General features: G+C 41.2%; 1 protein-coding gene and 2 non-coding genes across 3 annotated transcripts; all 3 read right to left on the bottom strand.

The window, feature by feature from the left end:
- Positions 1-1,563: 1,563 nt before the first annotated feature.
- On the bottom strand, positions 1,564-1,635 carry TRNAM-CAU. The gene has a single exon. It is a non-coding gene; the product is annotated as a tRNA-Met (tRNA).
- A 378-nt stretch (positions 1,636-2,013) lies between these two features.
- TRNAG-GCC lies at positions 2,014-2,084 on the bottom strand. The gene has a single exon. It is a non-coding gene; the product is annotated as a tRNA-Gly (tRNA).
- A 17,608-nt stretch (positions 2,085-19,692) lies between these two features.
- On the bottom strand, positions 19,693-20,634 carry LOC122697411 (olfactory receptor 2B2). The gene has a single exon (XM_043908232.1). It carries the CDS (start codon positions 20,632-20,634, stop codon positions 19,693-19,695), a length of 942 nt encoding a protein of 313 aa, XP_043764167.1.
- Positions 20,635-20,867: the final 233 nt, after the last annotated feature.

Here is a 20,867-nt window from a genome sequence, read left to right as displayed (position 1 = left end):
AACCCAGAAGAAAACAGTGAATTATTTCACCTTTCTTGACAAATGTTCTCCTTTGGATTAATCACATGTGCCTCTGGTGATCTGTGAGATTAGAAAACTTGCTACTGAGGATAGTATTTTAAGAACCATCTCAGATGGAAATTGTATTTGCCATGGGCATCAGTGTAAGCAGATTGAAAATGAAATGAGATTTCACCTGGCACCTGAAATGAATATAGTGATTCTATACAGTTATAGGACTTTAATGTGAAAAAAAATACAGTTGATAAAAGGGCTTTAATGATAGGATTTCTAAAGCCTCTGTTGCCAAGTTGACAAAGAAGTTGCCTTTATATTTTATTATTAGTTAATTAATCTAGTTGTCTGTACCAGATCTTAGCTGAGGCCCCCAGGATCTTCAATCTTTGTTGCAACATGTGGGATCTGGCCCCCTGATCAGGGATGGAAGCCTGGCGCTGTGTTGGGAGCATGTTGTCTTAGCCACTGGACCACCAATAATTCACTTTAGAACCAAGTGAAAATCAAATATGACCCTTTGGCCTTCCATTCCAGACATTTATGTAGATATTAGGTATTCTCATGTTTGGCTATAGATTGTTGCATAGAAATAGGCATAATCAATGGTATTATAAAGAAAAGCCTTTCATGTAGATACTTTGTCAACGCTTTTGAATAAGCATTGTGTTATTTAAATAAAAACTTCATAATATGACTTGTTTTCAGGCTCTTGGTAAATAAAAATTATTCATCCAAAGAAAAAATGGGAAGTTGGGGGAGCAGGAGATATGCATATCAAATTCACAATAGAGTTGCCCTAAGAAAAGGGATGTTAGGGTTGGGGATGTAGCTGAAGGGTGCTTCAATTTTATGTGTTGTTTTTCTTAAATATAAAAGAAATTTGCAGTGAATATATCATAATGTTAAACAGTAGATAGATTTTGTGTGGTCATTTTTGTACCCTTGTAATTTTTTAAAAGGTGAAAAATAACAATGAATCGTGTTTGGTGTATTAGAAATTGTAGCTATTCGTGTACTTAACAAACAAGCAGTGCCTAAGATGTGACAGGCCATGGTCTAGATGCCACAGCAATCACAGGGGGACAAAATACTGAATGAATAAAGTAAAATATACCTTTTATACTACATAGAGATGTGTTAAGAAGGAAAATAGAGCAGCGGGGAGAGATTTTTGAGAATTATTTTAAATAAATTCCAACTCCCTTTAACTAAATTTCTGAAACTGAAATTAGTTATACGTGGTTTTATTTAACTCTAAATTTAAGTTCTTGTTTACAGTACGATAGTAGGTAAAGATGGGTTAACACTAATTCTCTGCTCTCTGAGATACAGCACCTGACATTAAAGCTTTTCTGATTTGTGAATTATTTTCGTCTCAAAATTTTCTTGGAATAAAAATTTACTCCTGGATTACCCACGTTTTCTTTAGGTATAGAAAGACGGGCAACAGGGTTGCTAAGACTACAGTCCTTCATTTCCTCTCACCGCCGTCCCCCCGCCGGAAAAATACAAAACAGCTCCCCTCAGGAAAAATACAAAAACAGATAGCAGAGGATGGTTTCGATCCATCGACCTCTGGGTTATGGGCCCAGCACGCTTCCGCTGCGCCACTCTGCTTAACATGGCGAAATGTCTTCAGAATAATCCCTTTATACATTTTACATAAAGGGCTTTCTTTCTTTTTTTTTTTTTTTTTTAGCAACTGGGGAAATTTTTCTTTCAAAGCCCATTCGTTGATTTTACTTATGCTACAAACAAAAGAATGAATCCAAAACAGATTGATTTTATATATTCTGAAGGCAGAAAATTGGATGTTTCTGTTAGGAAAACAGCCAGTCGCCAACCCGTCTGCCCCTTTCACCTGGCAGAAGTGATTGCGGGTCTTACGGTCACAAACTATATGAATAGGTCAAAATCCGATAATAGAAAATGTCCGAGCTCAAAACCAGATCATTTTCAAAATTAGAATGATAAGGAAAAAAGCCAGAACAGCCTTGCATTGGCCGGGAATCGAACCCGGGCCTCCCGCGTGGCAGGCGAGAATTCTACCACTGAACCACCAATGCTTGCGTTGTTAGGGCTTGCTCGTTTTCTAAATGACTTTTACTTTTTTTCACTCGCTACATTGAAACTATATATTAGGTTTAGTTTTTTGTTTTTACTAAATAGAACTTTGTAATGTTCCCTCTTCCCTTCTTTTTAGGAAACCCTCCTTTCCACTGCAAGTTAAGAGCGTCCCTCTGCGACACCGGAGGCTGGTCTGGGTGTGAGTGACCCAGTCCTGGGCGTGCCCTGGCGGAGGGTGGCCCCTGTACCACCTTGAGAGGTGCAGGAAACTCTGTGTGTGTGTGTGTGTGTGTGTGTGTGTGTGTGTGTGTGTGTGTGAGGGTGGCCCCTGTACCACCTTGAGAGGTGCGGGAAACTCTGTGTGTGTGTGTGTGTGTGTGTGTGTGTGTGTGTGTGTGAGGGTGGCCCCTGTACCACCTTGAGAGGTGCGGGAAACTCTGTGTGTGTGTGTGTGTGTGTGTGTGTGTGTGTGAGGGTGGCCCCTGTACCACCTTGAGAGGTGCGGGAAACTCTGTGTGTAGGAGCTCCATGTCCGGGAGTGTGTGTGTGTGTGTGTGTGTGTGTGTGAGGGTGGCCCCTGTACCACCTTGAGAGGTGCGGGAAACTCTGTGTGTAGGAGCTCCATGTCCGGGAGTGTGTGTGTGTGTGTGTGTGTGTGTGTGTGTGTGAGGGTGGCCCCTGTACCACCTTGAGAGGTGCGGGAAACTCTGTGTGTAGGAGCTCCATGTCCGGGAGTGTGTGTGTGTGTGTGTGTGTGTGTGTGTGTGTGAGGGTGGCCCCTGTACCACCTTGAGAGGTGCGGGAAACTCTGTGTGTAGGAGCTCCATGTCCGGGAGTGTGTGTGTGTGTGTGTGTGTGTGAGGGTGGCCCCTGTACCACCTTGAGAGGTGCGGGAAACTCTGTGTGTAGGAGCTCCATGTCCGGGAGGGATCTGGAAGGTAGGGGAAGAGAAGAAAAGGAGGACGAGGGCAGGAAGGAAGGAGAAAATGGGGACGAAGGGGAGATCCAGGAGGAAGCGAATCTGAGAAGAGGAAGGCAAGAGGGTCAGAGCAAAAGGAGGAAGATGGGGAGGAATGAGAGGGAAGGGGGAAGAAAGGAGCCTAGTGCTGTTCCCTTCTGGTCACCCCAAAGGAGAGGCAGTGGGGTTTCAGGAATTCTGTGGGTTTACCTTAGGCTCCGGTTGCTATGGTTATGGAAGTGGCACTAGAAACTCCTTCCAGTCAAATAGAGAATAAAAGTCTATTAAAGAGTGTTTGTGTGTGCAGCTCAGTCATGTCTGACTCTGCGACCCCATGAACTGTAGCCCACCAGGCTCCTCTGATTTTCCAGGCAAGAATACCCGAGTGGGTTGCCATTTTCTTCTCCAGGGGATCTTGCCAACTCAAGGATCGAACTTGCATCTCTTGAGTCTCCGGCGTTGGCAGACTGGTTCTTTACCGCCCACCTGAGAAGACTACTTAAAGGTTAATTTTCCTCAAAAATATACAATCGTGACTCTCATACAAGTGTAAAAATGAACCCCTTTGAAAAGATTTTAACTCCTTAATGAGAAAACTGGTGAGGTGTTCTCAAAGGAGAATTCAAAGAGTGGACGCCATTTATAGATCAGGAATATTGAAAGTCAAGTCTAAATAAAGTCCAAACTGGCTTTTATACTGCTGAGGATTGGTGAGGAAGGTGGACTGGGGAGAAAACGTCCCCTCAAGAGATGGAATTAATTTGCATGTCTAAAGACAGTAATTGGACCATAAAAAAACGCTGAGTCAGGAAGAACTGATGCTTTCAAATTGTGATGCTGGAGAAGACTCATGAGAGTCTGTTGGACTGCAAGGAGATAAAAACAGTCAATCCTAAAAGAAAACAACCCTGAATACTCATTGGAAGGACCAATGCTAAAGCTGATGTTCCAATGCTTTGGCCACGTGATGCAAAGAGCCAACTCATTGGAGAAGACCCTGATGCTGGGAAAGAATAAAGGCAAAAGGAGAAGGGGGCGGCAGAGGAAGAGATAGTTAGATAGCATCACGGACTCAAAGGACATGAAATTGAGCAAACTCCAGGAAATAGTGGAAGACAGAAGAGCCTGGCATGCAGCAGTCCATGGGGTTGCATACAGTCAGACACGACTTAACAACTGAACAAGACAGGAATTATTTTTTATTGCTGTCAGTTATCTACAATTTACAGAATTGTAAAATACCTCTCATTGAATCAGAATCAGATGACACTAAAATGTGTGCTATAATTTTCCTTTGAGGCATACATTTCCCTGACAATCCCTTCCTGTTTTAGGAAAATTCTGTGGACTCAGCACAAACAAAAGGACTAAATTCACAAGTTAAACTCTTTAAGAAGCTCTCCATTGCTCAAAGCCATGGGTGCTGGTCTGCTGTTTCTATCTCCCCTTAAAGTCTAGGGTGGGAGATTCTTACCATGTGGGTGCACACATTTCTGTAAGAACTGATGAAAGATCTGTATAAACTCCTTAAAAGCCTGTACACATACACACATTGAAATTCAGTTTCAGTTTGGGGCTTAGGATGACAGTCCCTGATTTGTCGTTCTGCTCCTGGAAGAACCCCTTCCAGGGCCCGAAAGGGAACTCTTGTCTGACGCTCTGAAATGAATTATCAGAGGAGGCACAGGTGCTGACAAAGCAAAAGACTATTGGAAAGGGGTCCTGCGGTGGAGAGCAGGAGGGTAAGGGAACCCAGGAGAGCTGCTCTGCCAATCTCTGGTTTATGGTGATGGGATTAGTTTCTGGGTTGTCTCTGTCCAATTGTTGTGGAATCTGGAGTCGCAAAACCATACCTCGCAGGACACTCCAGGACAGTGGAGTACAGTTTATTATGCCAGCGGGTCCAAGGGGAATCAGTTCCCAACAAGGACCCTGTTTCTGAGAGGCCCAGTTTTATGCCCCCCAGTACGTGTGTAACTGGTTACATGTTAGCAACCTCTTTGTTGTATATGATTTTGGTCCTAGGAGAATGAACAATTAAGGTTAAAGGGGGGGAACAATGATTATACATCAAGGGGGATGTCTCCATGGTTAATCTAACAGGGGCAGCCTGACCTCAACTACAATCTCCGTTTGTCATCTGTAGGGAAGGAAGTCTCCAGGAGACCTGGTTTTCACTAGCAACAGTTTCCTCACTCTTGTGCAGGGTTCAGGCCCAGTTCACATCCTATCTTTAATAAGGATGACAGACTTCAAGATGGAGTCTCTCCTGCTTTCCTCACACTGGTCCCAACACAGTCACTCTGACTCAGGGTACTTCCTTGTGGCTCACACATTGCTCAGCCAAGATGGATGCCAGCAAGAAAGAACTGGGAGGTGGTAGGACGGATGGCATCTCCTTTGACCTTTCTGAATTCCTCTGGTTGGTGGTGGCTTGTTAATTCTGTGTAAGGCGGTCCTGACCTCCTGTTGTAAAATGGCTCCTGCAAACGGTTGCTATGGTGCCTGCAGGGTGATCAGTTTCAGTCAGTGTATCCTCTTATAGTTCCCAAGTGTCTTTTAACCTGGAAGGTGGTCTTCATTAAGTGCCATCCTTTCCGTACTCCTCATTTATTCATTCCTGCCCCTACCTTCTTCAGAAGCTGCTGCCTCTCCTTTATAAAGGCCTCACTCTGGGGGTTCAGCTTAGGTTAGGGGTGGAGGTGGCTGAGAGCTAATGTATAACGAGGTGTAGATCAACCTACATTCCTTAAAATCATGCCAAAGGCCATACATGCCTGCCTTACACCTGTACCCACACACTGTATGACTAGGCTGCCCAAGATGGCTGTTCCTTTCCTCTCTGTACCTACATCCCCTGCTCCACCAGTGCCTGCTTCACCTACACCCTACTCACAGAACTGACTTTCCCTCTTAATCATAGATCTTAATCAGTAAGTGTCTATGTACTTGCCCTAGCTCCATCTACCCTGTTGTTTATCAAAGGGGTGGTGAAGGCGGTGCTCCTCAGCTGTTTTCCCTGGCAACACATGAGCCAACCAGACATCATTTCCCCCTATGGTAATCTGGGTAAACTGGTAATCTCCCTCGTCCCCTGAGAATGAAGGATACTTTCATGTCTTGCCCTCTGTCTGCCACACATCGTGGGGTGTTGCTCCAGGACCCTATTTCAGATATGTAATATTTCCTCTACCTTTCTAAATTCTTGGCTTAGACACCTCTGTAATAAAAAGAACAGATTAACAGGAGAAAAACAAAGAGTAGTTTGACAACATGTATACCTCCTGTGTACATGGGAAATACTCAGGAAAACTGAGTACCTCTGAAATGACTCAAAGCTACCACTTCAAATACCTTCACCAGCTGAAGACAAAAGAAAGATTTGTGGGAGGGAGGCTAATTATGGGAGGTTTTCCAGCAAACACAGTTCAGTTCAGTTGCTCAGTCGTGTCTGACTCTTTGCGGCCCCATGGACTGCAGCACACAAGGCTTCTCTGTACATCACCGTCTCCTGGAGCTTGCTCAAACTCATGTCCATCGAGTCGGTGATGCCATCCAACCATCTCATCCTCGTCCCCTTCTCCTTCGGCCTTCAGTCTTTCCCAGCACCAGGGTCTTTTCCTGAGTCAGTTCTTCACATCAGGTGGCCAAAGTATTGAAGCTTCAGCTTCAGCATTAGTCCTTCCAAAGAATATTCGGGGCTGATTTCCTTTAGAATTGAGGAGAGGCACAGTCATTAGCAAAAGAAAAGAAGGTTATCTTGGACCTGGACACACCCGATTTGTGGGGTGGGGCGGGGAGGGAAGAGAACAGCAGGGGTCTTTATCATGCAGATTTTCTCTAGAAAGAGGGAGGAACCCAGAGGACCCAAGAGACTAGATTATCTCATTAGTACTGACCAGAAAATTCTGAACTGGTTGAGTAAGATTCCTGGGGAAGGTTGAAACAGCAGTTAATTCAGAAATTACAGTCTAGGTTTAGTATCATGGACTTTAGCATGAGTGACACTATTTTGAGCCTGTAGGGACAATAGTACAAGGACAAAAGTAGGGACAGCACTCTGACCATAAGCTCTGCAAATGTCTGAAGGATTAGGCTATCAAAAAAAAAAAAAATCTAAACTTAGTAATGTGAAATAAATTCATATTTTATGCCAAGAGAAGAAAAATTTAATGATAAAAACTTCTCTCCACCCTTTGGCCTCCTCTCTCCCCTCCATTGTGAATTGTGTACCTGTGTTACACATCACCAAGCCTGCTCAACCATAAAAAGCAGCAACATTCTCCCAGCACCAAGACAACTCAGTCCTGGTCTGTGCGTAGGTTAGAAAAGAATTTCCAGACATGAGGCAAAATGAGAGAATAATAAAGTTTATTAGAGTGGGAGACGCTGTCGGAACACCGGGGAAGCTCAAGGGAGAACTGACTTTGAACAGGGGTCTTTGTCCACTTTTATACCCAGGGTACAAGGAGTAGGATATGGGTCTTTGGGTCACTTGCTGACTGGATGAGGCAGGTATACTAGGTGGAGGTGGAGTAAGGTAAAAACCTTCTCCCTATAAGGTAGGAGGGGAGACAGCTTATACTGCTCAGGAGGACCTGAAATCTGTTAATAGTTACAACATGGGGAAGGGAAAGATCATAAAGGTCTGGTTTTTCTGTTCCTGCATTCCAAGACCCTCTTTGGCTTTATCTGCTCTTTCATCCTTGGGTCACCACAGACTCTTTAAAAGATAACATAATTTTTTAATCTTGTAAGAGGTCATGACTCAAGGTTTATTGTAAGGGATGACATGGGGAAACTTTTAGGGTGACAAAACCTTTATATGGTGGTGGGATCAAAGTCTAAGCTTTCTCTAGGCTGAGGAGTCTAGGTTTGTCTCTGGCGAGTAAGAATCCTCCTGCCCTTCCTGCTTGTGTGGAAAGGAGAGAATTTTTCTGTCTGCTTCCTGTCGATTGCCTTCAGCTCAAAATAATCCTTATGCCAGCATGGTGTATTTTGGGGAAAGCATTCTCTGAATCCCTTCCTAGGGAAATGTCAAGAGCCAAGAAAAGAACCATATAATTTTGACAAGAAAGAAGAAGTTGGTCTTGACTGATTTGATAGTAAGTTTTCTTATAAATCTGTAGTAATTAAACCAATAGAGGAATTAAACGTAAAGAGCACGGACAAGTTAACATATATCTATTAATAAGAAGTTGATGTGTGAGCAGGTGAAAGAAGGGGGAGATCAGTACCAGGCTCCACCAGCAGGGTGTTACCAAGTAGAGCGTGGGTAGCAGACAAGACAAGGAAGGATGTTTGGTCCAAGGACGGATGTGAGAGGGTCGGGGAACTGAATGAGGTGGGCAGCCAATCAGAAGCACCAGGAGAGACCTACCAGTGTCACGTGGGTCGGAGCACAAATGGGAACAAAACTGAGGCTGAACCAGAGCCAGAGTGGTGGACAAAGGCTTGTCTCACAGCGAGGATGGAAGGAACCCTTGCGCCCCTAACTTGCTCCCAGCACGCCCTGACTGGTAACTCAAAGCAAAACCTCGCGCTCTGACCGTTGCAGCAACGACTGTGCCGGCCTTTAAGTTCTTTAGAATGACCGTTGGATCATCAAAGCAACTTTCTTCTGAAGGTGGATTTGAAGAGGCAGGAGAGGGACAGAGCCACATCAGGAAAAGGGTGTGGGAATTCTGTGGGGTGAGCATGAGGGTGGCCTTTGGATCTCACCTGCAGTTTTGGGTCCCTATGCTAGGTGACTGTGCTTAGTCCTCTAGCGACAAGCCGGTCAGAGAAAAGACTAATGCTCTTTAGACCATTCCTCAGGGGCACCTGAAAACAAATTTCTCAGAAAGAAGGCTCACTAAGGGATGGATGAAATCTAGCCTAACGTCCTTCATTTACAGGAGGAGATACTAAGACCCGGAGAAGGGAATTGGTCCAGTGGCAATGGGTATTTCTCTTTAGGAGGTAATGTATATTGAAGGGTTTTGAAACATCATGATAGTTCACAAAATCAGACCATCTGCTGAGATCATTTCTGTTACATGCCACTACTTACTTCCCTGAGTACCCGTAAAAGAACCTCCAAGGCCAGGATTCTTGTCCCAATGTTTTAGTTGAGGGAGCAGAGAAATTAGGGTTAGCCCCTCATCACTCAGATGATAATGAATGAAATCAGGAATTGAATACAGGAATATCTATACTTTATAAATATAAAATATATAATTACCATTCAACTTTATGGAAATCCAGGGTGTCTGAAGCCTGATACCAGGTACTGAGGAGTGACAAAATGAATGATGAAGGGAAGAAAAATCCCAAATTTCAAGTAACTTAAGTGTTAGGAAAGAGACACCTGGGAAGTTCTGCTTAAGAATGCAATGCAGTAATTTATGATAGTTCAAAGGACTGTGGGATACCCTCATGTGAGCAAGGGTAGAATCTTCACAGAGGACGTGAAATCAATCTGAGGGACATTGAAGAACTTACCTATATGAAAGTGTGTTTGTAAGAATTTTGTTTGTCTTTGATGTCAGTAGAATCTGAGTGTGTATTCTGTTTTGAATCAGAGAGCCCCCAACAGCATCCTCTTTGGTGATTATATCAGTGCAGCTTCTTCTGCAGGGTTTTACATTTTATATATTGGCAAATTTAAAACTTTAAAAAGTAGAATTTTATTGCTTGCGTTTTCTTTCTCATGCAGTTAAATGTACTTCTTGTTTCTTAGAAAACAGTTTGAGAACATGGATCATATACTTTCTCTGCTCTTTTGTACATTTTCTTTCTTTTTTGGGGGGAGGTGTGTTAATTTTTTTTATTATGTAACATATTGGATGCAGAAAAATGTCTTTTAAAAAGATAAAAGTACTCCCCTCCAAATGACTGGAAATTCACCTCCCAGGTGATCAACTGTTTGGAATTGATACTGTGCCATAACTACTTCCTGGGTATGGATTTGGTTTGAGCTCGTCTTTTTTTGTATTCGCTTTTGACATTTGACAACGTCTTTTAACTTTTCAAAAAAATTTTTTTTTCTCCTTAAAATTTAAATTTAGATTACAAATATAATCTCCAACTGATAATTCATTGTCAGGCTTTGAGGCTTTGGACCCTGGCTCCTGGATGAATCACTCAGAAAGGAGGAGAGAAGACGACTTGCTCAGAAGCAGGACAGAGCTGTGATCCTGAAAGAGCCTGCCCACAGCCAGCAGCAGCAGCGCACTGTGGTAGAATTCCTCACAGCACATTCAGCAGAGTACTTCTCCACTGCCTTTTGAGCCTGCTGGACAAAAAACCCCTGAATTTCCACTCACCTGAATCAAGACTGCAGTCTCCTGGAAAAGACCTCAAACAGTGAGGTTGAGTTTACTTTTCCTCTTTCAACAAGCCACACTACTAAGAACTGTGGTGTTGGAGAAGACTCTTGAGAGTCCCTTGGACTGCAAGGCAATCAAACCAGTCTATCCTAAAGGAAATCAGCCCTGAATTTTCACTGGAAGCACTGGTGCTGAAGCTGAAGCTCCAATACTTGAGCCACCTGATGTGAACAGCCAACTCACTGGAAAAGACCCTGAGGCAGGGAAAGCTTGAGGGCAAGAGGAGAAGGGGAAAACAGAGAATGAGATGGTTGGATGGCATCATCGACTCAACGGATATGAGTTTGAGCAAATTCTGGGATACAGTGAAGGACAGGGAAGCCTGGCACCCTGTGGTTCATGGGATCGCAAAGAGTTGGACACGACTGAGCAACTGAGCAACAAGAGAGTATCGTACACTGAATGAGCCAGTCAAGTCAGGTACTATGGGCTTGTGTTTCTCTTCAATTCTCATATGCTTAAATACGAAATTTCCACAGTTGACAGGACACAGTGGACTGGGAGTCAGAGTTTGACTTTAGCTGTAGATCTGTTACTTTGATGCTGTTATGCAAATCAGTCAACTCCTCCAAGCCTCAAATTTCTATAATATTTCCTCCAACTGGTGTGCTCTGTGATTCTTTTGAATTGCCCAAAGCATTTTGGATAGTGCCAGGCACTTGACAGCCCTCAGGAAAAATATCTATAGCCGTACTTGAGAAGTTTCTGAAATGGCCCACACATGTGGAGCCAGGTCTTGAAACTTAACTATATCGGTAAGAATCAACATATTCAGAGGAACTTAAAGACTCTGGAGACTAGATTATTTTAAACTAGGTGAACTCTGTTTACAACATTAGTATTTAATAGTGAGAAAGAAATTTGAGCTGTTACCAATTTCTACCAGAGATGAATTATTTCAGTGATTTGTCAGACAATGATTGCATACCCACTCTTCATTTATCACTGTGATAAACAGTACAAAAGGATGAAAACGTCCCTTTCTCTATTCTCGAGGTGGTAGTTCATCATCTAGTGGATACTATAAGCAAGTTTTGTGTGTTACTCTTATTTGATCTTTACAACAATCCTGTGAAGTAAGTGGTGCTGCTAGTTTTTCATTCCTAAGGAGGAAACTGAGGCACCAAGGGTTAGATGAGTTGCCCCATAACACAAAATGGTAACTTGTGGAGCCTAGACTCACACTCAAAGCCTGGGCTGTAAATTGTGTCCCCCGGCACAAGAGAATTAGTCTGTATCACTCATTCCAGGTGTTTTTAAATACATACCAAGGGGTGGAGGCAACCCTAAAATCAGATGGGAAATAGGAGGTCAAGACAACCATCCATAACTCCTGTGCAGTGACTTAGTGGGAAATGGGAGTAGTTATGTTTGTTCTTCAAGCAGTTATGTCAGATCCTTCTAAGGAAGGATGAAATATACTTACTCCACTAGAATTACTATCCCACATGAGCTGTGAATTTTGCCAGGCCACTTTTGAAGTTTTTTGGGTTTTTTTTTTTATGTAATTGGGAAAATTGTCTTAACTGCTGGATTCTCTTAATATCACTGCTGTTTGGCCATTTTCTTTTCATCGTGCCATTTTTTTTTTAATCCTGATTGAGTTTGTACACTTTTATAAAAATGTTTTTCTTTTCTGTAGGAAAGAATACAAGATATAGTTTAAAAAGTAGGCACAGAATTTGACCATCAATTATAAAGGTCTTTCAGTTATACAAATCTTCTCCTCTATTTATTAGTGTGAATGGAGATTTAAAAATATAAATAGGAATACAAATCTTAATTACAAACTTGAGAAGAAATAGAATAGAAGCAAGAAACAAATCAAAGTAAATGACCTATTAGAAGAATAGGATCAGTAAAGCCACCTAAACACTGCTGATTCCCCACATTAGCAAAGATGCCCAAGATACAACTGTTTAGTAATTGAAAGATCTAAGCCATGCTGAGTGATCATTGGAATTAGGAACTCAGAAAACTGTAAAAGCATAACAACAGATCACATAGAAATTTTGGTCCAAAAGGAACTTTCTGAGCTATCTTTAATTGGCTGAGTTTAGTAGTATCATTGGGGGGTGGGGTGGGGGGGTGGGTATTATCCTATTTTGACATTTGATTAAATGAAATTCAAATTCCCCAAGATACCATGTTAGGAAATAAGGCATGTTTTCCATCTTTTACTGCAAAAACCTTGGGCATTGTACCTTAATTTGCCATGTCAGGATCTGCGAAAATGAGGATAAATCTTGGGCATATCTTAGCAGCTCCACCCATCTTCCTACAAAAGAGCATTCCTCTCCTTTGTTCTTTGGACTTGTCTGTAGTTTCCCCGTAGAATCCATCCTGCCTAAATCTTATTCTTTGCTGTTCCAGAATAAATCCATTTTGTTGGTAAAATAACTGGCTGTTTTATTGTTTTAGATCAACAAAGTGAAGATATCGCCATAGAATTCTAGTCCCCATAGCCTAAGTTTTCCCAGACATTGTAGAGAAGAGCTGAACCGTCTCCTTTGTGCCCTGTCCAAAGTCACTCACAGAATCCATGAGCATAATAAAATGGATAGAATTTCATGCCGTTAAGTTTTTTACCCAGCAGTAGATGACTGAAACATTTACTGGTCTTTGTATACTATCTCTGCTTCAGCCTCTGATTTGTGAGCTGCTTGAGGGCAAAAACGTGTAATTCTCTTCACTGAGTATCTCTGTTAACTGACAAATAATGGCTGTCAATATGACAGCAAATTTGGAAAACTCGCCAGAGGCCACAGGACTGGAAAAGGTCAGTTTTCATTCCAATCCCAAAGAAATGCATTGCCAAAGAATGCTCAAACTACCACACAATTGCACTCATTTCACACAAGAGCAAAGTAAAGCTCAAAATTCCCCAAGCCAGGCTTCAACAGTACGTGAACAGAGAACTTCCAGATGCTCCGAAGGAACCCCTTTGGATAACCTGAAATACAGTATGCTCACCTTATTAAAACAGGAATTATCAAATCTTACAATAAACCGTAAGATTAGAGTACTGTTGATATCCACTCCAGTATTCCTGCCAGGATAATCCCATGGACACAAGAGCCTGCCGGGCTACAGTCTATGGGGTCTCAAAGAGTCAGACACAACTGAGCGACTAAGCACACACAATATCCATTTTAGGGTTCTTTCCTGGATAAAATCAAATACAAACAAAAGATCTTCTGATAGATTTTTCATACAAAATATATCCCCTGTTCTTAACAGTTGTTGCTGTTGTTCAGACGCTGAGCCATGTCCGACCCTGAGACTGTAGCATGCCAGGCTTCCTTGTCCTTCCCTATCTCCCAGTTTGCTCACACTTGTCCATTGAGTCAGTGATGACATCCAGCCATCTCATCTTCTGTTACTCTTTTCTTCTGCCCTCAATCTTTCCCAGCATCAAGGTGTTTTCCAAAGAGTCAGCTCTTTGCATTAGGTGGCCAAAGTATTGGAGCTTCAGCTTCAGCATCAGTCCTTCCAAAGAATATTCAGAATTGATTTTCTTTATGATTGACTGGTTTGATCTCCTTGTTGTCAAAGGGACTCAAACCACAGTTCAAAAACATCAATTCTTCAGTGATAAGCCTTCTTTATGATCCAACTCTCACATCTATACATGACTACTGGAAAAACCATAACTTTGACTATCTTAACAGAGCATTTCAATTATGGGAATATTACCAAAACAGTCTGTGTCTCCAGATTGCCCCTTTTGTAACATTAGCATGTTACTCTGCTTTGAATACTGTCAAAATGAAGGAAACCTCATTTAAAATGCAGTACATGGATGCAGTGTCAAAAACAACAGAATGATCTCTGTTCATTTCCAAGGCAAACCATTCAATATCACAGTAATCTAAGTCTATGCCCCGACCAGTAATGCTGAAGAAGCTGAAGTTGAACAGTTCTATGAAGACCTACAGGACCTTCTAGAACTACCAAAAAAAGATGTCTTCTTCATTATAGGGGACTGGAATGCAAAAGTGGGAAGTCAAGAGAAGCAGGCAAATTTGGCCTTGGAGTACAAAATGAAGCAGGGTAAAGGCTAACAGAGTTTTGCCAAGAGAATGCACTGGTCATAGCAAACACCCTCTTCCAACAACACAAGAGAGGACTCTACACATGGACATCACCAGATGGTCAATACTGAAATCAGATTGATTATATTCTCTGCAGCCAAAGATGGAGAAGCTCTATACAGTCAGCAAAAACAAGACTGGGAGCTGACTGTGGCTCAGATCATGAACTCCTTATTGCCAAATTCAGACTTAAATTGAAGAAAGTAGAGAAAACTACTAGATCTTTCAGGTATGACTTAAATCAAATCCCTTATGACTATAGAGTGGAAGTGACATATATTCAAGGGATTAGATCTGATAGAGTGCCTGAAGAACTATGGATGGAGGTTTGTGACACTGGACAGGAGGAGTGATCAAGACCATCCCCAGAAAAAGAGATGCAAAAAAGCAAAATGGTTGTCTGAGGAGGCCTTACAAACAGCTATGAAAAGAGAAGTGAAAGGCAAAGAAGAAAAGGAAAGATATACCCATTTGAATGCAGAGTTCCAAAGAATAGCAAGGAGAGATAAGAAAGCCTTCCTCAGTGATCACTGCAAAGAAATAGAGAAAAACAATAGAATGGGAAAGATTAGAGATTTCTTCAAGACAATTAGAGATACCAAGGGAAATTTTCATGCAAAGATGGGCACAATAAAGGACAGAAATGGTATGGACCTAACAGAAGCAGAAGATATTAAGAAGAGGTGGCAAGAATACACAGAAGAACTATTCAAAAAAGATCTTCATGACCCAGATAATCTTGATCCTATGATCACTCACCTAGAGGCAGACGTCCTAGAATGTGAAGTCAAATGGGCCTTAGGAAGCATCACTACAAACAAAGCTAGTGAAGCTGATGGAATTCCAGCTGAACTATTTTAAATCCTAAAAGATGATGCTGTGAAAGTGCTGCACTCAATATGTCAGCAAATTTGGAAAACTCAGCAGTAGCCACAGGACTGGAAAAGGTCAGTTTTCATTTCAATCCCAAAGAAAGGCAATGCCAAAGAATGCTCAAACTACTGCACAATTGTACTCACCTCACATGCTAGTAAAGTAATTCTCAAAATTCTCCAAGCAAGGCTTCAACAGTACATGAACCATGAAATTCCAGATGTTCAAGCTGGTTTACAAAAGGCAGAGGAACCAGAGATCAAATTGCCAACATATGTTGAATCATCAAAAACAGAAGAGAGTTCCAGAAAACCATCTATTTCTGCTTTATTGACTGTGCCAAAGCCCTTTGACTGTGTGGATGACAACAAACTGTGGAAAATTCTCAAGAGATGGGAGTACCAGACCACCTGACCTGCCTCCTGAGAAATCTATATGCAGGTCAAGAAGTAACAGTTAGAACTGGACATGGAACAACAGACTGGTTCCAAATCAGAAAGGAGTATGTCAAGGCTGTATATTGTTATCCTGCTATTTAACTTATATGCAGAGTAAATCATGAGAAACACCAGGCTGGATGAAGCACAAGGTGGAATCAAGATTGCCGAGAGAAATATCAATAACCTCAGATATGCAGATGACATCACTGTTATGGCAGAAAGTGAAGAAGAACTAAAGAACCCCTTGATCATCATGAAAGAGGAGAGTAAAAAAGATGGCTTAAAGCTTCACATTCAGAAAACTAAGATCATGGCATTTGGTCCCATCACTTCATGACAAATAGATGGGGAAACAATGGAAACAGTGACGACTTTATCTTTTGGATCTCCAAAATCACTGCAGATGGTGACTGCAGCCATGAAATTAAAAGACTCTTGCTCCTTGGAAGAAAACATATGACCAACCTAGACAGCTTATTAAAAAGCAGAGATATTACTTTGCTGACAAAGGTCCGTCTAGTCAAAGCTATGGTTTTTTCCAGTAGTCATATATGGATGTGAGAGTTCAACTTTAAAGGAAGCTAAGCGCCAAAGAATTGATGCTTTTGAACTGTGGTGTTGGAGAAGACTCTTCAGAGTCCCTTGGACTGCAAGGAGATCCAACCAGTCCATCCTAAAGCAGATCAGTCCTGAATATTCATTGGAAGGACTGATGCTGAAGCTGAAACTCCAATACTTTGGCAACCTGATGCAAAGAACTGACTCATTGGAAAAGACCCTGAAGCTGGGAAAGATTGAAGGTGGGAGGAGAAGGGGATGAGAGAGGATGAGATGGTTGGATAGTATCACGGACTCAAAGGATATGAGTTTGAGTGGATTCCGGGAGTTGGTGATGGACAGGAAGGTCTGGCGTGCTGCAGTCCTTAGGGTCACAAAGAGCAACTGAACTGAAAAGATATGTCCACCTCATTATCTCCAGAACTTCGGATGTTACCTTCAATAGCAAAAGATGTAACTACTCAAGGATATTGAGAAATTTATGCTAAATTATCTGGGTGGGTTCTACCTGCCATCACATGTTTCCTTATAAGAGAAAGGCAGAGGGAGATTAGACTGAGGCACACAGAGAGGAGGAGATATGAAAACAGAATCAGAGCTGAGGGTGATGGGGCCACAAGTCAAGGACACAAGACAGGCCGGCAGCCTTTAGAAGCCAAAAAAGACAAGGAACAGATCCCGCCAATTACCCCCTTCCCCGCCACAGCTTCCAGAGGGCGCATGACCTTACTGACACCTTGACATCAGACACTCAACCTCCAGAACTGTGAAAGAATAAATTTCACTGTATCCTTTATTTATATATCCTGTTACATTGCAAATTTTATTTTCAGGAAGTTATTTTTTATATCTAACCAAATTCTCCCTAATTGTTATTGACATAGCCACAGACTTCCTGGATCAGGAATGATCTTACCAGCCATGTAGTCCAACTTCCCTCCAGAATTGAAAATCCTGTCTCCACAGAGATATTTATTCATTTAAACTTCTCTATTTTTTTTCACCAGTGTTGACTCCCATTCACTGAATCACAGTAGCTTCCCTTAGAAGCCTAACCTAACTATTCCCTTAGAAGCCACAATAATCAATTTCTACATGACATTTTTCTAAAGGCTTGGTTATATCTGTCATTTTCTCTGTGCCTACTTTTGTTCTTTGGTCATTCACAGAAATGGTTATGACATGTGATTTAGCTGCAGAAAATTTCTAAAGCAAATTTTAAAGAGGAAAAGCAAAGGTAGACTAATTGAGCCTATTTTATATAGATTTCTATTTTCCCACATTGTCAGAAATGTTTAGCTATTTCATCACTGTATAATTCAAATTTTATTGTGAATCCCTTTTAATATAATACCAACTTTATTTTTACCCATTAATGTGAATCCTATACTTCACAGAACAAACAATACTCTACGTGACTGCCCTTCAAATATGTGAAGAGAACTATTACATCAAACATTGACAAAGCATTTTCACTCCATGTTAAATAAACCTAGGCCTTCAGTAGTTCTTCAAGAGGCATGATGTTCTGATTTCTCAGTTCTCTAGTCATTATTCTGCAGAAACATTTTGGTTTTACAATATTTGTATCTCTCAAAATGTGAATCCTAGAACTGAAGTCAGTGATTTATATGTTTAATTAAAAACAGTTGGTTTATACTGGCTTCTTAGCCCGAATTCCCTATTTGTGGTGATCAGGATGTCCTCCTACCTCCAAATGTGGGGAGTGTACCTTTCACGTGAGAGATTTGTTCTCTGTTTTCTGGGAGACAGAGGAGGGTCAGAGTTTCCTTCTTGTAACTGCTGCTTCTCAAGCAACTTCAACTCAAAATAATACCATTGTGATACTTTAGGAGGTGGCCCACCCCGAGCCCCAGTACTAGTAAGACCTCTTTATTCATTTTAACCATTAGCACAGCAGTCCTTAAAGTGCGGTCCCTGATGTGCACAACCTGAGAACTAATTAGAAATGCAAATCCAGGCCCCTCCCTCCAGACCTCCTACTTGAGAAACTCTAGGAGTGTAGGTGGGTTGACTCCCAGGGATCTTGGATTTTAAAATCCCTCCAGGTGGTCTTGATGCAGGTCGAAGTTTTAAGATCCACCATGTTTCAGAAAATTACACTGAGGCAGAAATGTACCTTGAATACCAACCAGTACATTCTGAAAACCGGTACTCAAAGGAAACATGCTAATTGTATTTCTCAGTTCTTGAACTTTCTGTTTTTGTATTTAGTAGAAGAAGTAGTTAGAAAAAGAAGCAGTTAAAATTACTACAGTGCAACTATTCATCAGTTCAGTTCAGTCAGTAGTGTCCGACTGTGACCCCATGGACTACAGCACACCGGCTATTCATAAAATCAGCCAAAAACCGACTCACCATGGGCAAATATTTTTCTCAGCACTTTGATGAGCTCTGAAGGCCATGTGGAAGACATATAAATTATAATCTATGCTACCTAAGGGAGTTAACATAATAAGCTTTTCTTCTTGAACAAAGGAAGTGCATTAAACAAGCAATGAATATCGTTATATACTGTGCTAGATTTATGATTTAGATTCTAATTGATTTAGGGCTTAAAAGGAGACAGATAACATAGATGGTAAGGAAATCATGAAAAAATTCCAATTAAGAGTGTGTGATTCAGGTCTAAAATGTAGCTACAAATTTATTTGGTAGATGAAATAGGATAAGATACTTCAATTTAGGAGAAATGGAAACTATAGACATGAGAGGAGATCCAGGTAAAACTGTGGAAGAAAAATCATTGTGGAACCCAAATATTGTGTTGATGTAGGAATAGTGTTAAAATTTAAGCTATTATCATTAACTTTATATATATAAGGGGGGAGACTTTGTATGACTTTATGGGCTTATGTTGTATCTCCTATAATTAAGAAAATATTTGTGATGTGTAAGCATATTTGAATGTGTATAAAAATGTTATGTTTCCTAAGCTTTTATTCTAGTCTCACAGAAGTTTAAGACTCTTTACCAAGTATACAAGCTAGTGCTATAAAGCCTGAGACTTTAAATATTTTAAGCTTACACTATTTTAGAGGATCATAATGCACCAGTTCTCAGGACTTGTGCAGTAACTATAGGTAGACAGTAGGAAAGAAGTGTAGATTTTTGTCAATGACATTTTATTTGAAGAAGGTCATCATAACAGTTCTAAGAGTAGTCAGACTAAAGCAACTTGGACAGATTAAATTAAATTAAATTAAATTAATTATTATTAAATTAATTTAATTTATTAACTTATTAAAATAACTAAACTTCAAGTTTTAACAAGGCCTATCATTTGGGTATTCCTATTTCTTGATTAAGAAAATCCTTGCAATCAGCCTCTTAAATGCTCCCTTTACATCTTTGTTCCTAAGTGTGTATATAAGGGGGTTCAACATGGGTGTGATGATTCCATAGAAAAGGGATACCATCTTTCCCCGGTCCTTGGAGGCAGGGGATGGTGGTTGCAGGTACATATAGATAGCAGTGCCATAAAAAAGTGACACCACTATCAAATGGGAGCCACATGTTCCAAATGCTTTTCGCCGACCTTCCACTGATTGTATTCTCAACACTGCTTGGACAATAAAAGTGTATGATATCAGAATGAGTGTCACAGGTATCAGAAGGAATAGCACACTGATAAAGAATAGTTCGGCTTCATTTGCTGTTGTGTCTACACATGACAACCTGAGCAGAGCAGGGACTTCACAGAAGAAGTGATCTACTTCCTTGTGGCCACAGAGTGGCATCTGCAGGGTCAAGGTGGACTGCAAAACTGAGTTGCTGAAGCCACTAACCCAGGATGCAGCTGCCAGCTGGAGGCAGAGAGTGTGGTGCATGATGATGGAGTAGTGGAGAGGCCGACAAATAGCTGCAAACCTATCAAAGGACATGACAGCCAGGAGGAGACATTCGGTGGAACCCAAAGCCAGGGAAATGAAAAGCTGTGCCACACAGCCGCCATAACTAATCACCTTCCTGAGGCTGCATATGTTTACCAGCATCTGTGGAACTGTACTTGTGGTGTAGCAAAGGTCCAAGAATGAGAGGTTGGTAAGAAAAAAATACATGGGGGTATGGAGCTTGGAATCCAGACGGGACACAATAATTATTGCTAGATTGCCCATGATGGTCAAGATATAGGAAATCAGAAACACCACAAAGAATGGAAGTTCCAGCCATGGTCGATCTGAGAAACCTAAGAGGATGAACTCTTGGGGGACACTCTCATTGATCCTATTCATGTCAAATGGTTCAGCTCTTGGTTCTCTGGAATATAAAAAGTAAGTTAACAAGTGCATTTATTTACTGTCAGTTTTAAGCATTTTGCTAACAATTTGTATAAACTTACAGACTGATGTTATTAATAATGTGAAAATATATTGACAAAAATATACATATTTATCTTTTCAAGTATTTCAAGTGTTTCTATTTTTAAGTGTATTAGCAAAATAAATTTAAAAAATTTTAAAGTAAC

This window comes from Cervus elaphus, chromosome 7 (assembly GCF_910594005.1).
Source record: "Cervus elaphus chromosome 7, mCerEla1.1, whole genome shotgun sequence".
NCBI classification, from domain to species: domain Eukaryota; kingdom Metazoa; phylum Chordata; class Mammalia; order Artiodactyla; family Cervidae; genus Cervus; species Cervus elaphus.
Note: the sequence above shows the minus strand (reverse complement) of the source record. Positions and strands in the feature narration are given on the sequence as shown.

Coding starts and splice junctions, on each gene's coding strand:
- LOC122697411 (XM_043908232.1), bottom strand. CDS start 20,634: ATGAATAGGATCAATGAGAGTGTCCCCCAAGAGTTCATCCTCTTAGGT.